The 22,241-nt window shown below is 40.9% G+C and overlaps 3 protein-coding genes across 4 annotated transcripts; 1 reads left to right on the top strand and 2 right to left on the bottom strand.

Moving 5' to 3' along the window:
- Positions 1-384: 384 nt before the first annotated feature.
- On the bottom strand, positions 385-2,751 carry zp3f.2 (zona pellucida glycoprotein 3f, tandem duplicate 2). Its single transcript, XM_040044959.1, has 9 exons — positions 2,616-2,751; positions 2,319-2,503; positions 2,127-2,230; positions 1,939-2,030; positions 1,687-1,867; positions 1,500-1,602; positions 1,340-1,428; positions 988-1,079; positions 385-861 (listed from the first exon to the last, which is right to left on the bottom strand). The coding sequence occupies exons 1-9, from the start codon at positions 2,713-2,715 to the stop codon at positions 740-742; spliced, it is 1,068 nt and encodes a 355-aa protein (XP_039900893.1). The 5' UTR covers positions 2,716-2,751; the 3' UTR covers positions 385-739.
- A 1,717-nt stretch (positions 2,752-4,468) lies between these two features.
- On the top strand, positions 4,469-6,108 carry nedd8l (NEDD8 ubiquitin like modifier, like). The gene is made up of 4 exons (XM_040044916.1): positions 4,469-4,617; positions 5,393-5,440; positions 5,523-5,605; positions 5,689-6,108. The coding sequence occupies exons 1-4, from the start codon at positions 4,600-4,602 to the stop codon at positions 5,810-5,812; spliced, it is 273 nt and encodes a 90-aa protein (XP_039900850.1). The 5' UTR covers positions 4,469-4,599; the 3' UTR covers positions 5,813-6,108.
- Positions 6,109-6,195: 87 nt separating this feature from the next.
- ap1g2 (adaptor related protein complex 1 subunit gamma 2) lies at positions 6,196-20,663 on the bottom strand. Of its 2 annotated transcripts, XM_040044914.1 has the most exons (22): positions 20,510-20,663; positions 19,714-19,916; positions 19,124-19,248; positions 18,824-18,965; positions 18,342-18,438; positions 18,168-18,244; positions 17,975-18,070; positions 17,671-17,751; positions 16,777-16,875; positions 16,622-16,677; positions 15,763-15,876; positions 14,883-15,023; positions 13,556-13,610; positions 13,055-13,177; positions 12,391-12,480; positions 11,084-11,211; positions 10,887-10,991; positions 10,604-10,730; positions 9,997-10,159; positions 9,600-9,751; positions 9,135-9,233; positions 6,196-7,456 (listed from the first exon to the last, which is right to left on the bottom strand). In XM_040044914.1, the coding sequence occupies exons 2-22, from the start codon at positions 19,912-19,914 to the stop codon at positions 7,358-7,360; spliced, it is 2,370 nt and encodes a 789-aa protein (XP_039900848.1). In that variant the 5' UTR covers positions 19,915-19,916; positions 20,510-20,663; the 3' UTR covers positions 6,196-7,357. The 2 variants fall into 2 exon arrangements, with proteins under 2 accessions (XP_039900848.1, XP_039900849.1); XM_040044915.1 differs by lacking the exon at positions 20,510-20,663 and having other exon boundaries at positions 19,332-19,832.
- Between the last annotated feature and the right edge of the window lie 1,578 nt (positions 20,664-22,241).

Below are 22,241 nucleotides of genomic sequence, written 5' to 3'. Positions count from 1 at the left end.
TGCCTCTCAGATGGAAAAGCCTTCATTTGCCAATATGGAGCAGGTGTGTGTGTGTGTGTGTGTGTGTGTGTGCGCGCGCAGTCAAATATTATACCAAGACTGATCACCAAGCTCAGAAAAACATCCATCCAGTTTAATTCATGGTTGTAGAGGGGCTGAGCCAGTCAGAGCTAATAGAGAAAGACAACTATTCACACCTGTTAACTCTCACACATTTGAAGTGTGGGACGAACCAAGAATATCCACAAGGAAATTGAACACGTGCAAGTCAACTTCAGTAAAGCCCCAGCTTATTGTTTTGACCCAAGGACCTTCTTGCTCTGAGGCAATAGTGATATACCAAATGAGGTTTTGAAAATACAAGTATCTGAAGAGCACACACTGTCAGTTTATACAGAATAGTCATTTATTGGATTCAAATGCAATTCCAGAAATGGGACTTTTCCATTTAGAAGGCATTTGACAGTAGGGCCCCACCTTCCTACTGATGCACAGCATCTCTGAAAAGCAGCAGTATCACATAAAAATGGCTGGTGTTTGACAGAACAAAGTCACAAATAAGAGTTTACAATGTTTTAGTTATATCAAGAACAAGTATCATTTTAAAACAAAAACCCCAGAGTAATGAATACGCAAAACAAAAATCACACAATCGTGACGTCCTCGGAGGTTATCCGCCATCAGATCCTTCAGTCATACTGCAGTTGATATCCGTTTTGACCAAGCTTCGTCGCACAGCTTATTTGAGCTGTGGGTCAGCTGTAGTGGCAGACTCCATCATTGTGTCACTGTCCCTCAAGTCAGATTGGTCCACAATGATTAGGGGTCCCAACACAGAATTGTGACTCGGACCGTCTGATGCTGCAATGAGAGTTGAATTCATAAGTGGAGAAGCACAGCCTGCTTCTTTAAATCAGATGTCATTTGAATCCCTTTGAAAGTACAGGTCTGATAGCATGCAGTTACATTAAAGACACATGAGATTACCCCATTCAACACCCCTCCTGGACCGAGACTTGCAGCTCAAGTCACAGCAGTTACAGAGGGAGCTTCGGGATGGGTCATCAAGCAGCTCCCATCTGGAGATGGGGACAAAAAGAAAAGCAGTCATGTGGAGCATAACTTCCATATTCAGCAAGCAGTGTTCAGCAGTATGAAATACAGTTAAGTACAATTTTGCTCAAGAAGAACACTTGAACACTTTAAGAATCTTTTTTAAGAGTTCAGATGCTAAAAAGCTTATTAAATGAGTGTAACAGTAATGTCATTTCCATTTATTCAGAGACTGAGGAAAAAGGTCAAAACTTGTGAAGTACAAGTTGTTGAACTCAATAATCACCTGTTAGTTCCCTTTATATAATGACATGCCTTCTTGCTTTCGGCAAAATTTTGAGGATCCCACACAGCCAGTTTACAGTGGATGTACACCTGAGGAACACAGGGCTCGAATTAAAGTTCCTTTAAATGTTTATTCTTAAAATAATTTAACCTGTTCTCACCTCTCCAAAACCAAAGTTGAAGGACTGGAGGTAGAGGATGATGGAAGACGAGTGGTACCGAGGCAGAAACATCGAATTTTCTTTTTTGCTGTCTAAAAGACACCTGGAGAAATTGGTAAGTCAGATTACCAATACGCATCGCTTCCACTACACTGAGTACAAAGTCTGAACGGTACTGGAACCCTACCCCTTGTTTCCAATGATTGGGTAAACCTGGCTGCCGGGCCGCAGCTCAGCTGTGGGGGCTGCGACACATTCCTCCATGAGCAACAGCAGTGGCTGATGAGACTTCTGCTCCACTGCTGCCCATATTGGCATGGGGGAGCCCAGAGGAATGATGTTCGTCTTTGCTATGCTTGATAGCTCCTCTGTGGAAAAGTAAATGCTAAGTAGTGTGCGTTTTAACAAGTGCTTGTAATTTGGCATGGTGAGAAGTTACCATTGAGAAGCGCCATGTGGAAGACCAGCCTGCCGTGACCCTCGGAAACCCCATATCCAGGGTTCACGAATCGGGGAATCCAATCCTTGGGTCTGAAATAAAAAAAAGAAAAAAAAAATATTAAGAATGGCAAGATTCTACATTTCATACAATTTCAGTTTGAGAAAAAAAACACAAGTGTCACAAACCTTCTGTAAACACATTCAATGGGATGCACAAAATCTGGAGGGTTTGGCTTTGCCTGTGGCCTGTAGCTCATTTCATTCTGATAGAATATGCGTTTTCCCTTTACCTGCAAGACGGGAAAGCAAACAAGTGATTAAATTAGAGCTCACAAGTGAGTGGAAGCTACTGAAGTTGCATCTCTCAGAGTACAGTACCATTTTAGTAAACTTGCACTCGGAAAACGTATAGTTGAACTGTGCTTCCCCCTCTCCAGAAGGCAGAACCTTCCACTGAGATGCCATGCAGTTTCCAAGAAACAGTCGAGCTGCATACGGCACCAGCTCCGCATTCACCCTCCATGTCACCCTCACGGAGTTGTTTGCACAGACCACATTGATGTCTGGAAAAATAAAACAAAATCACGGTCATCTTTTATGTGGACAGAAACACTTAAAAATATGTATTTGTGTCTATACGTCTGAAATCCTCCCCCCAAAAAAGAATATATATACCTGCATTGGCAACAGCCGTTGCAAAAACAGCCAGGACAAGCAAATCTAGGTAGAGATGAGTCCCCATGACTAAACATCCTGTACACATTGGGACCAACATGCTTTATGAACTTCTTGCTTAATGACCTCAACCATCAACACCTGTGTGAAAGCAGAGCCCACGAATCACAGACTCAGAGTGCTCTATGAGCTCATCACTGTGTGATCGGGTGGACCTTGAATGAGTGGTATCTTTATTTTTATATTTCTTTTTCTTACTACATTTGCTTGACAGAATTTAAGTTTAACGCATTTCCTTCCTCTTATCAGCATCTTTCTTCATCATGAGAAAAGATTAATGTTAGACTTGTTTTTTCTAGTTATCTTTGGAAATGCCCAGTCTTACAGAAGGAAGTGACACGTGTCATATCATAGGCCACTGAAACTTAGAGTATTACTTTCCATAAAGCTTACAAACTCTATGTGGATCAGTAACTTGACAAGCTTATTTGAGTTTACTTTTGTTGACATGCATGCAAGACTTGGAAGAAATATCCTAGAGAGCATAAATCAGGTAAACTTACATGTGCACGTTTAGTTGGCAGTTGTCTAAAATTGTATTTTTACACCAACAACATAATTCCCAAAGAAAGCTGAAAAGTTTTAGCACAGTGGGCAGTGTGTCCTTAATGAACAGCTAGAGCACAAGAGAAGAAGAGGGAGGACTAAAAGATTATCTACAGCTGGTATTCAGTATCTGAAAGTCATTTCCTTAGGAAGGGTGGCCGTCAAGAAGCCATTCTTAAGGAAGGAAGAAAGGGGTGAGGTATACCAAATTGCTCAAAAACTGGACTGAAAATCAATGAAACAGGTCTTGGAGTGATGAGTCATTGTGACTGGAATTATGGTCTGTATGTATGGAGGAGGTTAGGAGAGAGGTGAAATAGTGAGTGTCTATATGGTGGAGGCTCTGTCATTGTTTGGGTCTGTATTTCAGCCACTGCTGTTGGGGATCCTGACAAAACCATTAATGCAGAAAAGTGCCATCAGACTTTAATCCACCATGGGAAAACATCTGAATGGCAACAGTTTTATTTTTCAACACACACGCTGACAATGCAGTAAGAGCATATGTGGAGAGAAAAACACTATCATCAATGGAGCCAGAGCCTGGACCTCTACAAAATTGAAGCAGTGTGGGCTCACCATGACAGAGAATGGGACAAAAGGCAGGCGACATCCAGAGAAGAGCTTTGACTGTTCTTCAACTTAAAGGCTACCTGAAGAAATGACAAAAAAGCCGCCTAAGAGAGTTCAGACTGTGATAAAGAATAAAGATGGTCATACCAAATATTAACTTTCAAGCTCATTAGAATTGTACAAACTGTTTTTGCCTTATATTCTGCATTTATGTGTATTTTGTGTGCTTCAATAAATCACATTTTCCTGGGAAATTATGCGGAAATGACGAGTGATTCAAAACTTTTGCACATAAGGACTACTGTTTATATTTGTTCTTTTTGCAGTTCAAAATAAAGTATAGATGAGTACAATTCAGCTGTCGGAGGCAATATTTTTATATGATGTTGCATCACTACTGAAAATCGATTACATAAATCTATAATGGTATAGCTTTTTGGAAGTTTGCTTTTATTTAGCTGCCATGATTTTACTTACCAAAACTTTTGTACATATGGGGTATAATTCAAAGCCGTACAAAAGTACATTCTTTTGTTCACGTGAAATCTGCCTGCGACTTTAGAAATAGATGTATTGAAATAACAGATATATTGAAATAACTTAGATGATCTTGTATTTAGAAGTTAATACGTCAGAGAGGAACAAAAATGCTGGTGTGTTGTGACGGCGTCATGTCCGGAATGTTAGCCCGTGACACAGGAAGTAAAGTCCGGTTAGCAGAAGAAGTAGATTGTTATTCGGCAATTTGCTGTTTAGTTCACCAAGCTGTTCATAAAATTTGTTAGTATTATTTTCTTCATTCAGCATGTTGATCAAAGTCAAGGTAAGAACATTACTTTCTTTGATTCTAGCTCGGGCTCCATGGGTGGTGTTCAGTCCCGTCTCTGTTTCTCGATATCCCGCTAATATCACAGAGCCGGTTCGCTCATTTATTTCAGGGCCTGGGGCAACAGAAAACCCAACTTACACCCGACATGCTGTGAAACAGATCAGTGTTAAGCACCCGATCATTCAAGCGAAACTGCTCTTTCTTCACTGAGTTGCTATTGTTTGACGTTTGCTAACACTCATCGTTGCTAACATCTAGTTTTGGTGACTGAAAACAGGTTAGCCCGTGCTGTACTACAACCAGTGAATAGTTTGTAGTTGTGACAAAGCAAAAAATGTTTAGGGTTTACACTACCGATGACACGAGACTTCATTGTGTACTTGCGACCGAAATGTTGACGTGTTTCTAAAGTTTAACAGAGAGTCTATAAACAGAGACATGGCGACTTGGCTAGTAGTGAAAATAATCAGTTTTTCCATTAACCAACACGGGCATCCTTTTCGAAACAGCTGTATGCAAATCCAGAGTTCAAATCATCTGGCAAAATTACATCAGATTTTGGATCAAAAATTTCCAAAAAAGTCCCAAAAACATTTATTTTAACCGTAATTAGCTGTGTGACCGTGTTTATGTACAATAGTATAGTAGCTGAAATTCCCTGGCAGCTTGGCTCGAGCCCAGAGAAAATCCTTGGTGAATTCCTCCTTCTTCTTAACCATTTAGGATTGTGAAAGTTCAGTGTTTCTATAATCGTTTTGTTATGTTTCAGACTCTCACTGGAAAAGAAATAGAGATTGACATAGAGCCCACAGATAAGGTAACATCTTGTGATAAATAGTCCTTGTTATATGCAGCTGCTAGATTTTGTTGCTTAATCTCTTGTTTTTGCTCAAATCAAGGTGGAGCGGATTAAAGAAAGAGTGGAAGAGAAGGAAGGGATCCCACCGCAGCAACAGAGACTTATCTACAGTGGAAAACAGATGTGAGGCATTTTGCTCTGCAGCTATCTGCATATGATCTCCAGGTGTTCTCTAATCATCTCCTGTGTTGTCTTGTGAACCTCAGGAATGATGAGAAGACGGCAGCAGACTACAAGATCCAGGGAGGCTCAGTGCTCCATCTTGTGTTGGCGCTAAGAGGAGGATCAACAAACCACAGTTGCTGCTTACCCCTGTCCTCCACGTCATGAGTCGCTGTCATCATGGGAAGCCGGCCGAGTGCCAACGCTTTAGGTGTCTGTCATCGTCTAACCATGTTACAACGCAGAAATCTGAAATCCTCCGTTTCCAGGCCGACGGAAACGAGAAAACAAAACAAAAATCAACCGGAAACATTAAAAAGAAAAAAGGACGTTCTAATTCCTTTGTACTTGTTTTTGAAATCCCACACTGGCTTTCTGAGTTTGACCAGTTAATGCAGGCACCCATGAAGAGACAGTTTGACAACACTGTGGTCTTTTTGCTTGTGAATAAATGATGAAGTTGATCCAAGTATTGTCCTCTGATATATATACACATATACATACACACACACACACACACACACACACTGAAATCAAGTCACAGCTGAGGATTCTGGAAACAGTTTTTAATTAGAAAATGACATGAAATTGAAGATTGAAAGACAATCCAAACTGCTGTCAAATGATTCCTTCTGTGTCTATAATTTAGTTAAGGTAGTGATACAAACAGTCTGGTAAAGACTCCAGTGAAATCCATGTAGAGCACCGTTGCTGACATCCAGTACGCGGAGTGGTTTTAAAAGGGGTTAAGATGAGTTATCAAATAAAGTCATATGCTGGCTTTGTTTACAGTCATAAAACTCTTGTGCTTATACTTTGAATATCTAAAATATACATTTTCCAGACAGCATCATGCGTGTTTTTCCTTTTGCGTCACCATACACTTACATCAGAAAATAACTCATTTTGGTAAACAACAGACAAAGAATAGCATTAAGGAAAATCCTTGTATGGGAGTGATTAAAAAAACAAAACAACTCAGAGTTAAATAATCTTGGCCTCAAAAGCTAAATATTACATTTTAAGAGAGGATGAAAGGCACAGGAATGGTTCAGGACATGGATATTGCTGATCAGGTGAATAGAGGGGGGGAAAAAAGATGAAGGACTCAAGGTTGTGTTTAAAAGCTTCCTTTCATCCAAATTTCATATATTTGTGTTTCCTAATAAAATGATGTGTATCTGATATAATAAATTAGTTGTAGTAGCTCATTAATTAGTGTTTGCCTCCTCTCAATCAGTGTAAAGACAAATTTATTAGAAGCATGCATAAACTGCTGTGTGTGTCTGTTGATCTGGTGGATGACTGACAGAAGCCCCTCAAAGTTTATATTACCGTGGAGTGAAACACTGAATACAATCAGCTGTAGCAGCTTGTAAACAAAAACCCTGAATGATATCTAATAGACAGTTGTCGATGCAACACTCTTTTTAAAAAAAAAAGTATTTTATGTTTTTCCATTTTGTACCTGCATATTCCAGTGTCCACTCCAATAATCTCCTTGATCTATTCCTGAGGAATGGACAGATGCAACTCCATACACGAGGCTTCTGAGAGAACCGTGTTTCTTACACATAGAAACGAGAGATCAGGGTAACCGAGGACCGGCAGTGTGTAGGGTGCGTCAGTAGAAAGGCTGCGTCAGAGAGAACCAACGCCCGCTGATTCACCCACAGACTGGTGTCTCAGTCCTGTTGCATCGATTGGCTGAGATCACTGACCGAGTCCAGGGAAGGAGTCGATCTGGACCGTATCCTGAACAGCTGATCCTTGGCTGGTGTAAGAGATGCGGAGCCTCATTTTTAGATTGACCTGAAAGGAGAAGCAGGACTTAGATACACACTACTACACTGAGCACTACGTCTCCTGTGATTAGAATACAATAAGCCTGACATGGGGCACATATTGCAATGATCATGTCAAATACAAGATATTTGTTCAAGATGAGAAAACACCTCGTATTTTAGCATTAACACAGAAAGATTGCAGATACAGTCATGCAAAAAGTAAGTGCAACCACTGAACCTGTTGGCTTTTTGACAGAATTTAGGAAGCAAAAATTTGGATCTCTTTAAAAAGTGCCTGATATAAAAACACACTTTTGTTGTCGTGCTCATGATTTAAATGAAAAACACCTTCAGTAAATACACCTCTGCATTAATCACACCTAAAATGTGAAAAAAATGAATATGACCCAGTATTTCCAGATGAGTTGCCAGTAATTGGTTTCTCTTTAGGAAGTCACAGGTGAAACCTTTGTTTCGTAAACCTCTGACATGTCGGCTCTGGTTTTCTCTTTGTCCTTGAAAGTGAGCATGAGTATAAGAGCATTGGAGATTCTTTGAAATAAATCACATGACTATAAGGAAACTCATGTACAAATGGCATAGATGCGAGTAAACCCCAATTTGAAGTCCAATGAATATAAGGACAAAAATCAGGCCTTTTGAAACAACTTGCTCTGGAGAGAAAGTTGAAACAGGGTGCTGGAAATGTTACGGTTTGGAGTTTTTGCTTCTGGTTCCTGTCTTCTTGCACACACCATCCATCCATTCTCTTCTGATTATCCAATTCAAGGCCAGAGGGGGTTGGAACTATACCTGCTGTCAAAGACTGGGAAGTAAGGTGCACCCAGGACTGGTTGCCAGTCTATTTCAGGGTTAATACAAAGGAACAAACAACCAATCACACTAGCATTCACACTCATACCGGCCAATTTACACTCACCAACTGCATGTCTTTGGCCTGTGGGAGGAACCCGGAGAAAATCCACACAAACACAAGGAGAACATGCAAACCCTACACAGCCTAGCTGGCCAGTGGATTCAAACCCAAGATGGCTGTGTTGTCACGTGACATTACAGGTGCTGCCCACTGAGAATCAAAAAGGTTCACACCAAGCACACTTGATCTAAACTGATTGGAAGCTAAGCAAGGCCGGGCCTGTTTAGTCCTTTGATGTTCGAGGCTGATTAAAGCAAATCTGAGCCTCTGTCTAAAAGCTGTGAACGTTTTTAACATGATGAGCCCAAGCACACTGGCAAAGTCACTAAGGACTGCCTCAGGAAGAAGAATTGTAGCAGCTTAGGCAAGATAGAAATTCCACATTTGAATCATGTTGAAATGTTACAGGTGATTTGAAGCAAGCAGTACAAACCCTCAGATATTTTGGGAGCCGAAGGAGAGAGAGAGATCAAAAACTTCAGAGACTATTTGCAAATATGCCAATTGCTTACTTTATTTCTGCTAAAAAGCGCAGTACTAACTTCTGATGCCAATGGTGTATTTACTTTTTACACAAATGAATATTATATCTTGACATTCTGTTGAATAACTGATCAGAAACCTTCGACCATGTAAACAGGCTTCAAAGAGGAATACATTTATCAAAAAAAAAAAAAAAGCCAACAATTTCTTTGTACTTACTTTTTCATGTGATTTCAAAAGCGTGTGTGAATACCAGCTTTATTTGTGTGTGTGTTTACACCACCTTATTGGGGTTGTTGAGGACCACCATCTGGGTCACTTTAGCTGTGCCTCTTGCAGGAAGAGAGTCCCCGCTGGGGGCCTTCATGTGTAACTGGACACTCTGGAAGGAGGATCAAATGAAGCTTTGAAGTTGAAAGCACCCAAACCCACACAAGTTGTTCAAATCCATTTGCTGCACTGGTGTTTACCAATGAGACGTGACAGGGGCTAAAAGTGACACCTATCAGTAGGGCTGTAGGGCAGGATATTAGAAATGCAGAGGTCCTGCTTCTAAAGGTTTTACTAAACAAGCTGCACAAAAAAAATCTCAGAGCCTCAGAAACAGTAATCTCACAGCAGCCACTGCGCTCCTGCTATAATCCGCACATACTGGTTAAATGTGTGGCAGACGGTGGCTCTTGAACAGCAGTTTAATCATCTATCAGTGAATGATTAGCAGGATTTTATTGCTGGTACTGATACAAACCTTGGGCACTGCAGCCTGCAGGGTGAAGCCTCTGATGTCTGACTCAGTGGAGTTGGAGGCGGTGAGTGTGACGGTCAGGCCTGAATCGGACTGTTTCTCACAACTCAGTGTTACAGTCACACCGTCCTTCTCATACACAGTCACTGTGGCAACTATGGAAAATACAGTGTAGAAGGCTGCATTAGCTTAAAATCAGTATTTAGCCACGGAGAGTGCATCAGTCCCTTAAAGAGCAAACTTCAATTCAACCCTATCCACCTGGTTTCTTCTAATTATCGTGACATTCCAGAGATTATCCAGTGACCCGATTCAACCAATTCTCTAGCTGTGTGTCTAAAAATCACGCCCTGTTTCCTGTTTCTGTAGTTCGTTGTGTGTGTATATGTGAAGGTCAGACCTGGCGTGATGGGAGTGGGCTCTAACCCTCCAAGCAGATCCAGGAGGTCTCCTCCAACAGTGTTGGGTGTGCTGACAGGAATGGGAGGAGCTGCGCTGCCTAATGCCGGGCTGGGCTGCAGAGGCTGCTCAGAGCCACCCAGCAGGTCCAACAGATCACACACCTGAGAGACACCACAGAGGGGAGGAGATAATCCAGCTGACTGCACATTATTCAGACGCATCCATATGCAAATGGCAGCTTAACAGAATAAACTTTATCTAAAAACAGCTCTGGAAAAATGTCCAAAATACTACGATAAACATGAAACTGGCAGAATGAATAAGACCCACCCATTTTGTTTCAATCCTTATTCTTAACACCCGACCACAGCTGTTAAACTTAGCTTTACTGGAATTTGATTTGCATAATAAAACAGACAAGAGAAAAGCCCGCAAACATACCACTATAACAAAGGATCTTAACTTAAGTTTGAAATCTAAACTAAAACAATAAATTCTCCAGAGGGGCGATCTCTCTAAAAAGGAGGTCAGACCCAGACACTGGGATTGATCTATTCAACAGGCTAAAGTGTGACCCTAACTGAATTTTTCCCATCACCTTGTACCTGGTTAGCAGGCTGCTGTGGCTCTCCTGGCTTGACTTTGACTGTTTGACTCTCCTTGATGGTCTCCCCGTTGGTGTGACCCTGTGAATTCTTTTCAATCACAGGCATCCTCTCAAGCACTGCTGCCCTGTGAAAAGAAGGACTATTTCAGCTCTTTTGGTCAGAAAAAAACATTTTTATTCAGTAAATTCCTCAGTGGTTATAATGACAATATATAAAAGGCCTAAAACAGCTCCACATCTCATTTTCTAGAAAATGTTGACCTAACCACTCCCTTCAGTACCTCATGTGGTCATATTTTTTGAAAAGAGCGTTGTATTCAACTGCCCTCTGCTGGAGCTCCACGTCTATACAGCTGCCGTAGATGCTGACGATGCTTCTGATTCGACTGTCGGGAGTAGAGTTATGAAGAGAAAGAGGCGCAGTTAGGGGATTCACAGGGTCACAGTCACTGTTTGCTGCTACACAAGAGTTTCTTACTCCACATTCTCAGTGATGCGCGTGCTGAGTTTCATTGTAGCGGTCAGAGCAAAGCCCCTTGTTGACGGGGACGACATGTGGGACTGTAGCACTGTTTCCAAGACGTCCAGGACGTAGTCCTCTGTGACCTGAACAACAGACATGTAAGTGCAAGGTTTGACAGCTGGCAGCACATTTTTTAATCTAAAAAAGAAACGCAGTGCTCGTAATTTCAGCTGAATTTATTTATTTAGCAAACAGAAGATTATCAGAAGACACAGTCAGTAACTAAGTAATGTTGTACTAACACTTTTTTCAGTCTTTTTAGATCAGCGATGTTACACTTGCTACTGAAAAAGTTGTGGTCACTTGTTTTATTGCTATACAATAGAGACGTGTTACAAAACAGATCATCAGAGAGACACATGTCGGCATATGTGTCCCCGTACTGGCTGACTGACTCAAGCATTAGCCAGAGTCAAATGTCACCTGATAGGTTGACCTCTGTAACCACTTTACTGATGAGTTTATGAGGGAAATCACTTATTTTGGGACAAAATGAATGAAATATGAAGCCCATTTTGTAAATTTTGTTCATTCATAGTATCCTTTGAGTAAAAAGATGGTTGTGCTCATTGGCTAATAATGTGCAATTGACAAGTTGTCCAGTGAGCGTGAGACTTTTCAGTCAGATCCATCCTTTACTCGTCACGTCTGGTTTTAAAGCACTGAAAACGCCGATCTTCAGGCTTTTAATTGAAAATTCACAAGCCACTTGATGTCACTGTGGCTACGTCCATGCAACAATGCACAACAATGCAGTTTTACAGTGAAAAGTGCTTCATTAAAAAAATCAATGGACTTTTTTTCTGCATGTTGGAATGTGTGTAATTATAGGTTTATGAAGCATTTGATCAAGGAGATCTATTTTGAAGACAATCCAACGACATGAACTACTAAAATATTCAGGGGATGAATATTTAATGAGATTTGAACAAAAAAAAATGGCTCCTGTCATTATCACCATCGCTAATTTTCAGAAGAATTTCAAATTTGAATTTCTGCTAATGCTGCTCCTTCCTTCTTCCCTGCTCGTGCCGACTACCTATTTATTCCCAGCTCAGAGCTGTAGCTGTGACTGCAAATTACACTGTTATCTTTGTGCCAGAGAATTTTTACATGGAAAAACCTAAAAGATAACGTGTATTTAAAATTCCATCATCTGACAAAAAATTTGGATTGCTAATTTATTGCAGCAGTGAGCAGCAGAGAGCAACAAGCATGAATTAAATAAAAACCTAAACCAGTGTTTGCTGTGCTCTGTGTACCTGCACAGGTTCGGTCTCCTGACATTCTCCTGTCAGCAGCAGGTCTCCATACTCTCCGATACACCAGCACGCCACCTGGACCAGAGGTTGCTGCACATACAAATATTATATAAATATTACAGAGCACATAAAATATGTGATGCTGCCAGACTGGCCTGCATTGCGGTTTGAAATATCAAAGCCATTTTCCCCAGATGCTGGAAAAATAGGAAACAGTGCTGGGCTGCAGATACGTAAATACTCATCCAGCTTGGATCTGAAAATAAAGCCGTCTGCATCAGCCAATTTCAAACTGAAAGCAAAGCAGTAAAGCCAAAGCAGCTCTGTCTGACTCAGGACTATTACAGCCCTTTCTCTTAAGAGGGAAATTTATCAAAAAATTCTAATTAACTTTAAACTCTATGAACACAAATTTATCTATCTCTCATCAGTGAGGCTGTGGACTGAGACCCACTTTCACTGACTCAAGTCTGATCATTATCCTCATGTTTAACGACACCACATCTGCAGTCAGAGCTGCTTTTTTTTCACGAGTTTATTGTTTGATACGCTCAGACCGTAACGATTTTATATTATATATCAAACAGGAGACCAATTTCCGTGTTTGAATTCTCAGAATTCTGAAATGATCTTCTGAGAACAGAAACCATCCAGACTCACAGACCTGCGAGATGTCACTGAGCAGAGCCCGGTAGAGCTTGTGAACGGTGTAACAGTGGAGCTCTGAAGTGTTGGTAATGAGCTGAATCAGGTTGGGCACCGTTTCGTCCCTCACGTCGCCCCCTGCCTGGCAGAATGGGTATCAAACACAAAACACCATACTAGAAAATAAACAAAACAGCTAATTTGGGGGTAACCTACATTATTCCTTCAGACACAACAACCTCCCTTATGGGGAGATTTTCATAGCAATAAATACACATTATGAACCTTTAATTCTTCCTAGTTATGCTCTTCCAAGCACTTTTTCTATCCTGCATCATTTTGTCTGCACTTAACTATTCTCTTAGATAGGTGTAACATTTAAAGCTTTGTTATCTAAAAGCTTGAGAGATGAGGTACACACAATCTAGAAGTCTAATGTATTAAAAACATATTTTAACACAATCATAATGCATTCACAAAGAGTTATGAAAGAGGACCCTGTAAAAGAGGCAGCATTTACCGTGGTGAGGACATGCAGGATGGTGTCAATGTGCCAGCGCTGGGAGGGAGCATACCTGACAGAGACAGAGACACACACAGCTAACTCAGTGGTACACACACGCACACACACACACGCTACTGCATCTAGCACACATCGAAAAAGAGAAGTGCCTCAAGTTGTTGAATGATACACAGTAGAAACGCTGCAGGCTATTCACAGTCGCGGTGCCACTTAGACAGGAATATCAGTGTGTGTGGAGACGGACACTGAGAGAGAGATGGGTGCATACAGCGTAGACACAGGCACTTTTCTCGTTACAGCTTCGAGGCTTACACAGCTGCATCACCGCATTTTGTCATACGCATGAATATACAGTGTATGTGCTCGCATGCATGCAGTGGTGATCAAAAGCCTGTGAATCCATCAGATTTTTTTTATATAACTCTGGCTAAATGTGATGTAAAAAATCATCAGGTTTTTAAAAGAAAGATGAAGTAAACGCATGACACGGGTAAGAAATGATCATATCTGGTTATGAACTTATTGAGATGAAATGAAGGTAAATAAGAAGCTTTCATTTAGTGGGAGTACAGTGACTTGTGAGTGGGCGTTCTGTTTTTATTTAAAGATTGGAGATCCCTCACACTCTGATGTTCACACTCAAAGCACAAACAAAGGACTCTGGGATGACTTCTAACTCCACCAATCAACAGACAGACAAACAGAGGAAATTAAAAATCAGTGCTCGCTCAAAATGAGGCCTGTAATAGTCAGGACGCAAGGCAGCAAGGACAAAAAGTCCCTGCTGCACATCTGCAGTGTACTACAGATCACCAAGACAAATGAGAAGGCTGCAGGTATGCTATGGTGGTGGTAGCATCATGGTTTGGGCTTGTCTTGGTAGGACTAGCCTTTAATTGTGGGTGGTTTGCAAAGAAAAACTGTCAGAACTTTTGTTTGTAAAATGCTATTAGGTCATGCAGCAGCACAATAACCTTCAGCACACAAGTAGTTCAACCATAGAATGGTTAAATAATATTGTTAATGTTTTTTAAACAGCCAAGTCAAAGTCCTGAACACAATCTAAAAGAAAAGCTGGAGCTGAAGTGACCAGTTCATAAGTAAACCATCAACAATCCAGAGTTGAAGCTGTTTTGTATAAAGGAAGCAGCTAAAACGGACATTTAATAACAATTTTTCTGACCCCAGAGTGACCAGATATTATATTGTTGTCTCATTTGAAATATAGAAACTTCTAAAGGGTTCACAAACCTTGAAGCAGCGCTGCAGATACACTTTGTGTATGAAGTATATTACACTGTCTTCTCTGCAGCATTTCACCTACCTTTCAGCAGCATTGAATATACCGCTGGCAGTTTGAGACCTGAGCTCGGGGGGGCAGGAGGAGAGGAAGCTGAGCAGTTCCTTCATCATAGAGCGGATGTTGGAGGCTGACACCAGAGCCAAAGAAAGCTCCAAAGCACGGCTGGATGGATCGGAAAAGAGAAACAACGCTGATAATGCTGGATATACAAGCTGATCCTTCTGTGCTGTTACAGCTCAGGTCAAAACGTTCTGAGCTGATAAGATGTTTGCTTGCTCAAACTCTCCGTGTCCATCAACATTTACAAGTTTGCTGAAAATCCCTTTAGCAACACTCTGATCTGTCTGTAACACAACTCACTGGTTGGATCAAAATACATGGAGGAACTCTTCAACTAGAAAACATATCACCAAGGAGAAATAGTCCCAGAGCAGCATTACAGTTTTGAGTATACAGACTGGATGTGTAAACTTTTCTGATATTAGTCAGCAAAATATGCTTTTTTTAACTACTATATACTAGTTTGCAATATATTAATATTAATTGTATATTAACATATATATTAATTATTTTGTTTTTCTTACAGCACAATAAAATCTGTTTGGCTACATGATGAAACTAGAGATGGTAGTTAGCATCAAGCTTTAGTGTGAGGTTCAGACTGTTAGTGAGTAGCACAGTGGGAAGCTACACCTGCCAAAAATACAGAATGTTAATGTTACCAGGTCAGTGGCACTGTTACGTCGTTTTATTGTTATTTCATCTATAAAAATCAATCACTACTTAATGTGAGCCAATTAAAAAGTATCAAAAACATAACAGGAAATCAAATACTTCTAGAATCATTTTAACAGAACATCTACAGATGTTGAACAGCTGTGCTAGGCAAAAAGAAAATCACCGCTTAACAGAAGCATCCTGGTCTTTCAGGCAGTCTACTATAGTCCCTCGGTGGCGCTGCACTGCATTGTGGTCTGTCCCAACAATCTTCTGAAGAGAGGTCATGGCGATATAGCTAAACAGACATACACGAAAGCCAAAAATAATCAATGTTTTGAAAGTTTTAAGTATCATTCTCTATTATAATGAAGCAGAATTCGCTACACCAAGGTCATCTAAAGTGACTGTGTGTGGAAACGCATCCAGTGGATAAATTATTAAAATGTGATTTCAAAAAATGTTCAACCTGACAATAAAGATCAACAACAAAAGAAAATCTTAATTTTCTCAGCTTGCAAGCATGAATAATTCATCACTTCACTTCAAATAACTCATGGACTGATCAAGTATTTATGTGGACGCAGGAGAGATGCTACCTAGTCAGGCAGGTCTTGCAGGAATAAACCTGTCACTCTGCAACAGAGAGATTCAGAGGACCTGAGGGTAGAAACTAGACAGACCTGTCTGCCCACAGGGCCCTTATGGGGACGAACCCAGAAAAAGATTGTAACACAATAAAACCCTCAGGAAACCGCAGCAGCGCCTGCTGGAAAATAACATGGTCTGAAATTGAGAGCTCAGCATGAGCAGTGAGCAGCGTGACCTTCTGGTGTGGCTGTAGAGTAATGGCTCTAGAGAAAGTAATTAGTCAGCTCAGACGATAAGAGCCTGTTGGGAGATTTCGCTCTTTGGCTGTAGTGAGTTTTCCGTTAGCCTGAAAAGGTGAAATCACCCTGAGAGATAAGAAAGGGAGAAGGAATGCATACAGGGGAGGATTAGACAGGGAAGAGGAACAAAGATGTGAGGAAAATAGAACTAACCGAATGTTTCTGTCATTGTTCAGAAGAAATCTTCCCAGAATGTTCACGGCCAGAACCTGCAGCATGAGTAAAGGGAAGTGTATGTCTATGAATTAATAATTTGATCAGTCAGCAATATTGTCAATGTATTCACATCACTAAACACAGTGTCTTACTCTGAGGCCACTCTCTGACTTGATGTCCAGCACAGTGAGAACAGTCTCATACAACACAGCATTGCCCACAGTCTTTGTACTGTCTGTGTTGGTCGCCACCTGTATGGTAAACACAAACAGGCATACACACAGCTAGTACAGTGCCAATTAGAGAAGAGTATAGTTAAAAACTAGGGTATTTTTAACTACAATTATCAGATAAACAAAGACGACAGCTACATATCTGAAAACGTGTCTGCACTGGTAGCTCTTTAACTCTTCACCTTGTGAAGCTGAACTGAGCAGTTTCTGTCAAGTTTCCGACCGACTTATAGAACAAAATGACTGAGTTTGCATCAGACGTTAGTGAGGGTGGTCTCTGCCTACGCAGCTACCTTTGAAAAAACACTAGAAATTACTCTAATGCTTATCAAACCACGTCTTTACTGATATATACAGGGGTACCAAATTCATTAATAAAGGTAGAGGAGGCGTCAACGGGCGCTGCCTTTATGGAGGAAAGAGTTTCAAAAGAATTGCTCTGCAGAAAGGCCAGATTTTGGGTTGCAGCTTTTCTCAAGAATTAGTCACACATGCAACATGAGTGAGTGACTAATGCCATTTGCCACAGGAAACCATAGATATTAATAAATAAGATAGTTACACATGCTTCAACTCCATCTCTATGAGAAACAGTTTCAGTTTTGAGAAGAACTTTCTGGCTGGCTCTCATGTATCATAAAAATGCATTTCAGGTAAACTTTCAGGGTCATGTAAACAACAGGAGACGGGTGACTGGTCAAATGAAATGTTTGCTCATTCTGAAATGGCTGACATGTGGAAACTTTTTTTCAGATCTGACTGATGTGAACTGAGCCAAAGAAAAGCTTTTTTTGGTGAACGTGAACACTATACCTGAGCTAGGAGGTCGTTCATGGCATCGCTCGCTGCTTCATTGTTGCGACCAAGGATTCTCAGCAACCTTAAGATGCGTACCTGTGTTTGGAGACGCGACAGAAGGAACACGTGGATGGGAGGTGATTTTGGGAGGTGACGATAATCTAGTGTTTGTATTAGTAACACAGAATTAAACTACATTAATTTAAGATTTCGAGCCATGAAGCAGCACATAGTAGTAAAAATAAGTCCTGCTAGCCGACTCTGACTTTACACAAAGTGTAGCTGGGATGTGCAAGGGGTTAGTGGAATGAAATCCGACCTGTAGGAAGGGATCGCTGATTCCTGCCACATCGTGGTCTGGAGAATAACCCGAAATGACGAGACCTTTCATGATCTGAACCAGATCTGGTACCGTCTGGAATACACACAGCACAACCACATTGCGACACACATGTAGGAATACAGACAACATCTGATCAAGAGTAATCTGTGTGTGTGTGTGTCCCTCATACCTTCCTGAAGCGCTCAAGTGTTTCTGAGTTCCGCTCACACAGCTCAGTAATGAGCACCACAGCGCCGTGTACGACGCCTGAAGACAAATGAAAACCAAAAACAATAAGAAATAAACTGAAAACAGTATTCACAGCATGACGAGTTCACTGTGTACATCATAAAAGTATATTAACCGTGGTTCTTCTCAGTGAGCAGCGAGCGAGCGGCTTTGGTAAAGAGCTCTCCCAGATCGTGGACTTTTCTCACGATGTGAACAGCGCACAAAGCAGCCTGAAGGAACAGCAGAACAAGTCATCAGCAGCGTTACATCACACGTCCACTAAGCACATGACGGTGGGATGTTACAAGTTTTACAGCTCATGAAGGATTTGAAGTCCTATAGGGAACAGTACGCATCCTAAAAAGTTGTACTACGTCACACTAGATGATTATGATGAATATTTAACAATCAAACTGCACAAATGGATCCTACATACATAATACATTATCCCTGACATTAACATGCTTAGGTCAGTGTTTTGAGTATAACATACAGCTTGCCAAATCACACACAACACAATACAGATTTGCTTTTAAACTGCCACCTCACTGGTAGTAATATTAATATTGTTAAAAGCTGCTGGATAAATAATTGATTCCTCGCAGAAGTCCTCACCTTCTTTTTAATGTAGGAGTTGGAAGCTCGGAGCAGCCTGTCAATCTCTGGCGCCAGATCCCTGCACATCTCAGCTGACCCCATGCAGGCTAGTGTGCAGAGAGCTAGAGACTGTATGTACTGGTTACTGTTTGACAGATCACTGAAAAACACAAAAAGATAAAAAATATTCAGTGTTTTATTTAAATCATCATTATTTCAGTAAACTTTCCAAGATGTACAATTACACATTAAGGAATCTGTCATTAACTGCACCACCTTATATGAATGACAACAGCATCGAGTTTGGGTTATTCTTACTTCTTAATAGAGTTGGTGATGAGCAGGCTGGCGTCCTGCTTCTCATCCAGCAGCATCATGGCTCCCAGGTATCCTACGCGTTTTTCACTGTAGCGCGGGCTAGCAATCATCCGAACGCACTCCATCTAGTATGAACAGCAAAAGCTCTTTTAAAAGTGAAAGTGAAGTAATGCCCCCGGGAAAGTTCCCTACCATTTAACCACTCAACTGGAGGTCAGTCTCAGCTCCAGAGCAGCAGAGAGGGCCTCAGTGGCCCAGTTCCAGTGTCCACCCTCGTAGACACGCGGGCTTTCGCAGACTTTGCTTGAGGGCATTAACAACAATTCACAGTGCTCTAGTAACAGTAAAAGTACAAGCTTAACAAAGCACATACCAGCAACATCGCTAGCAATACAAGGGAGCATTTCCATGCCTAACTTCACTGTGTGCTCATTCCTTGTAAGATGCACGTGCTGGACATTACGACTTCACGGCTGATATGGTGTGACGAAGTGAGCCCAGACCCTCCAGCTACTGTGACGGCTTCTCACCTCCCCTGGCTCATTTAACCCGAAGAAACCCCATGACAGGCATTAGCCAAATCCCCTCACCTGACCAAAGTGAGCTGGGTAGCCCAGCATGTGCACGTAGAGCAGCTTGGCCAGGTTGTGCGATCGCCCTCCGTTGTCGGCTTGTCTGAACTGTGCCCGGATGGCCGCGCACTCCCTCTGAATGACCCCCCGCTCCTCACACTGCGTCCTGGCTGACCTGATGGCCCGGATCATCTCCTGCAGGGGCACTGATGGAGACATGGCTGTGTGTGTGTGTGTGGGTGGGTGGGGGTGAATGGTGAGATGTGTTAGTATGCGTTGTTTTGTGAAGGAAAGAGCATGACATGTTATTAACAGAAAACAAGAGTGTCACAACACTACATATGATTTCATTTCCTGTAACAACATCTCCAGGCGTTTATTAAAGCTGTCACTACACCGCAGGACGTAGTAAAAAACACTCTCCTGTTTCTAGAAACACTCAGAATTTCAGGTGGGCTAATTCAAAAACAACTTAAACAACAGCTAGTGTTTTCCTTTCTTTTTTTCTATGGTGACAGGCTGATGGAGCACAAATAAACAGAAAGTTACTGTCATCTACCAATACTTTTATGAATTAGACTTGGGGAAATATACTTAAATGAACAGGCTAACTAACAAAATTAGCATGACTCTTCCGTGGTCGGTAATGCATGTCAGAGAAACGAGCCAGAGGCTAGCGCACTGACCGATCCGAGCTAACCTTGCAGATGCTGTCAAGCCTGGCATGGAGGAAAGAGTCGAGCTACTGAGCTAGCCACGTTAGCATAACAGTCTGCTTGTGTGTGTGTGTTAAAGCGCCAAAATAACAACATACCTCTACAGTTCACAGAGTTGCCAGGTTTTGAAAAGTAAAGCCGTTCAACCGACGCCCCTCCAATACACGTCGGCAGTCAGTTGGTTGGAAACCCAATTACTGTATCCATACAGTTAGCGTTAAAATCGCAGGAGTTAACATTGTATTTCCTGTCACAACTTTCAAATTAAAGGTCCATTTGATAGTTATAACAAAAACAGTGAAACAAAATTAAATAGCACTTGAAACACAGTTAAATAAATACATATTTAATAATCCTATCAGTAATGAAGTGAGAAGAATTTCTTAAAGCTATTGTATATTTGAACTTTTAATCAATTAAAAAAAAATATAAAACTATTTTCTAGCACAAACTCACACGCATACGTGACATACAATAGAGATTTTACCTCTATATATCTCTGTATATCTCTATATAAATCTCCATAAAAGTATAAATCACCTCGAGAACATATGCAGTCTCATCATCAACCATCAATCCTATTTAAAAGGTCAGTCACCGTTTTGTTTTTTGGGGTTGTTTGTTTTTTTTGTTTTGTTTTTTGTATTTTTGTATTTTTAAAGAAAGTCCCAAAGTTCGCAATGTTACAAACGACACACAGGATCCGGTTACAACATGCAAACTTTAGCAAACAGCCAGTTTATAACACAAATGTCAGACTGCCAAATACACCAAGTACACCACTGACTTACATACAGGCACAGGTCACCAAAAAGCTGTAGACTGGATCTAGGTCTGGATAAAAGACAGCCAAGCTGAAAATTACACGCGAATAATAACATACGTCAGCTTCTGGCTCATCAAAAAAAAAAAAAAAAATCAAACAAAAACAAACAAACAAACAAACAAAAGGCATGCAGTATTTGAATGGGGCATGGGATCAAGCTTTTATTGTGAAGGCAGAAGTACTTTTCCTCTTTAGCTTCGATGATGTGACATTTGACCACCTCAGCTTACCGTACCTGTCCACTACTTCCGCAATTTGATCAGTCATTGTGGGTGAACTCCACCTAGTCTACGTCAGGCGTTTCAACAGGTGGATGAAACATTGATGAGAATGTGCAGCAGGCAGAGCAATACAAATGGCGTGCAGCGTGTGCTATAAAGACTTAACAGAGACTTTATGAAGACATCAGCACATCCCATTTTCAAGCACCATCAAAATGTGATCATTATTCAAGTTTTATTAACATACCTCAAATTTACAAGATGAAAAAAAAGGAAAATCGTCTGTAATGTGGCAGAAAATATATACATGTAATAAAATAATTATAAAGTGCAAAGACTTGTTTTTGTTACTATAGTGGGGTGATAGTGCCAGCACATAATGCTATAAACAATACATTGTTTCACACACCCTCACAGGGACACAAGGGAGAAGTTTAAAAATGTTAAGGTAAAAAAAAAAAAAGGCACTGAATATACATAAAGATGATATTGCGCCATTCAGTGTAGCAAAAGAGCTCTGGACTAAGCTTTTTGATGCCAGCAGTGCAGAACACTATGAGGTGTTTCCTCTTTCTAGGAATTTTCTTCCAGGAATGATTTCTTCACACCAATGTGTTTACAGTCGTGTCAAAAAGTTAGGACACAATTTGTGTTTGTGACTCTTTTTATGTGTTTCTACAGTCTAGTGATGAATAACCACAAGGATTTCATTGGCAAATAAAGGAAAACTTAGGGGAACAAAGTTGATTAAAAACACATTTCATCAGGTGTTAATTCTTTTGT

Source organism: Simochromis diagramma, unplaced genomic scaffold, assembly GCF_900408965.1.
Source record: "Simochromis diagramma unplaced genomic scaffold, fSimDia1.1 OVJJ01000663.1, whole genome shotgun sequence".
NCBI classification, from domain to species: Eukaryota; Metazoa; Chordata; class Actinopteri; order Cichliformes; family Cichlidae; genus Simochromis; species Simochromis diagramma.
This window is presented reverse-complemented; position numbering and strand designations above follow the sequence as displayed.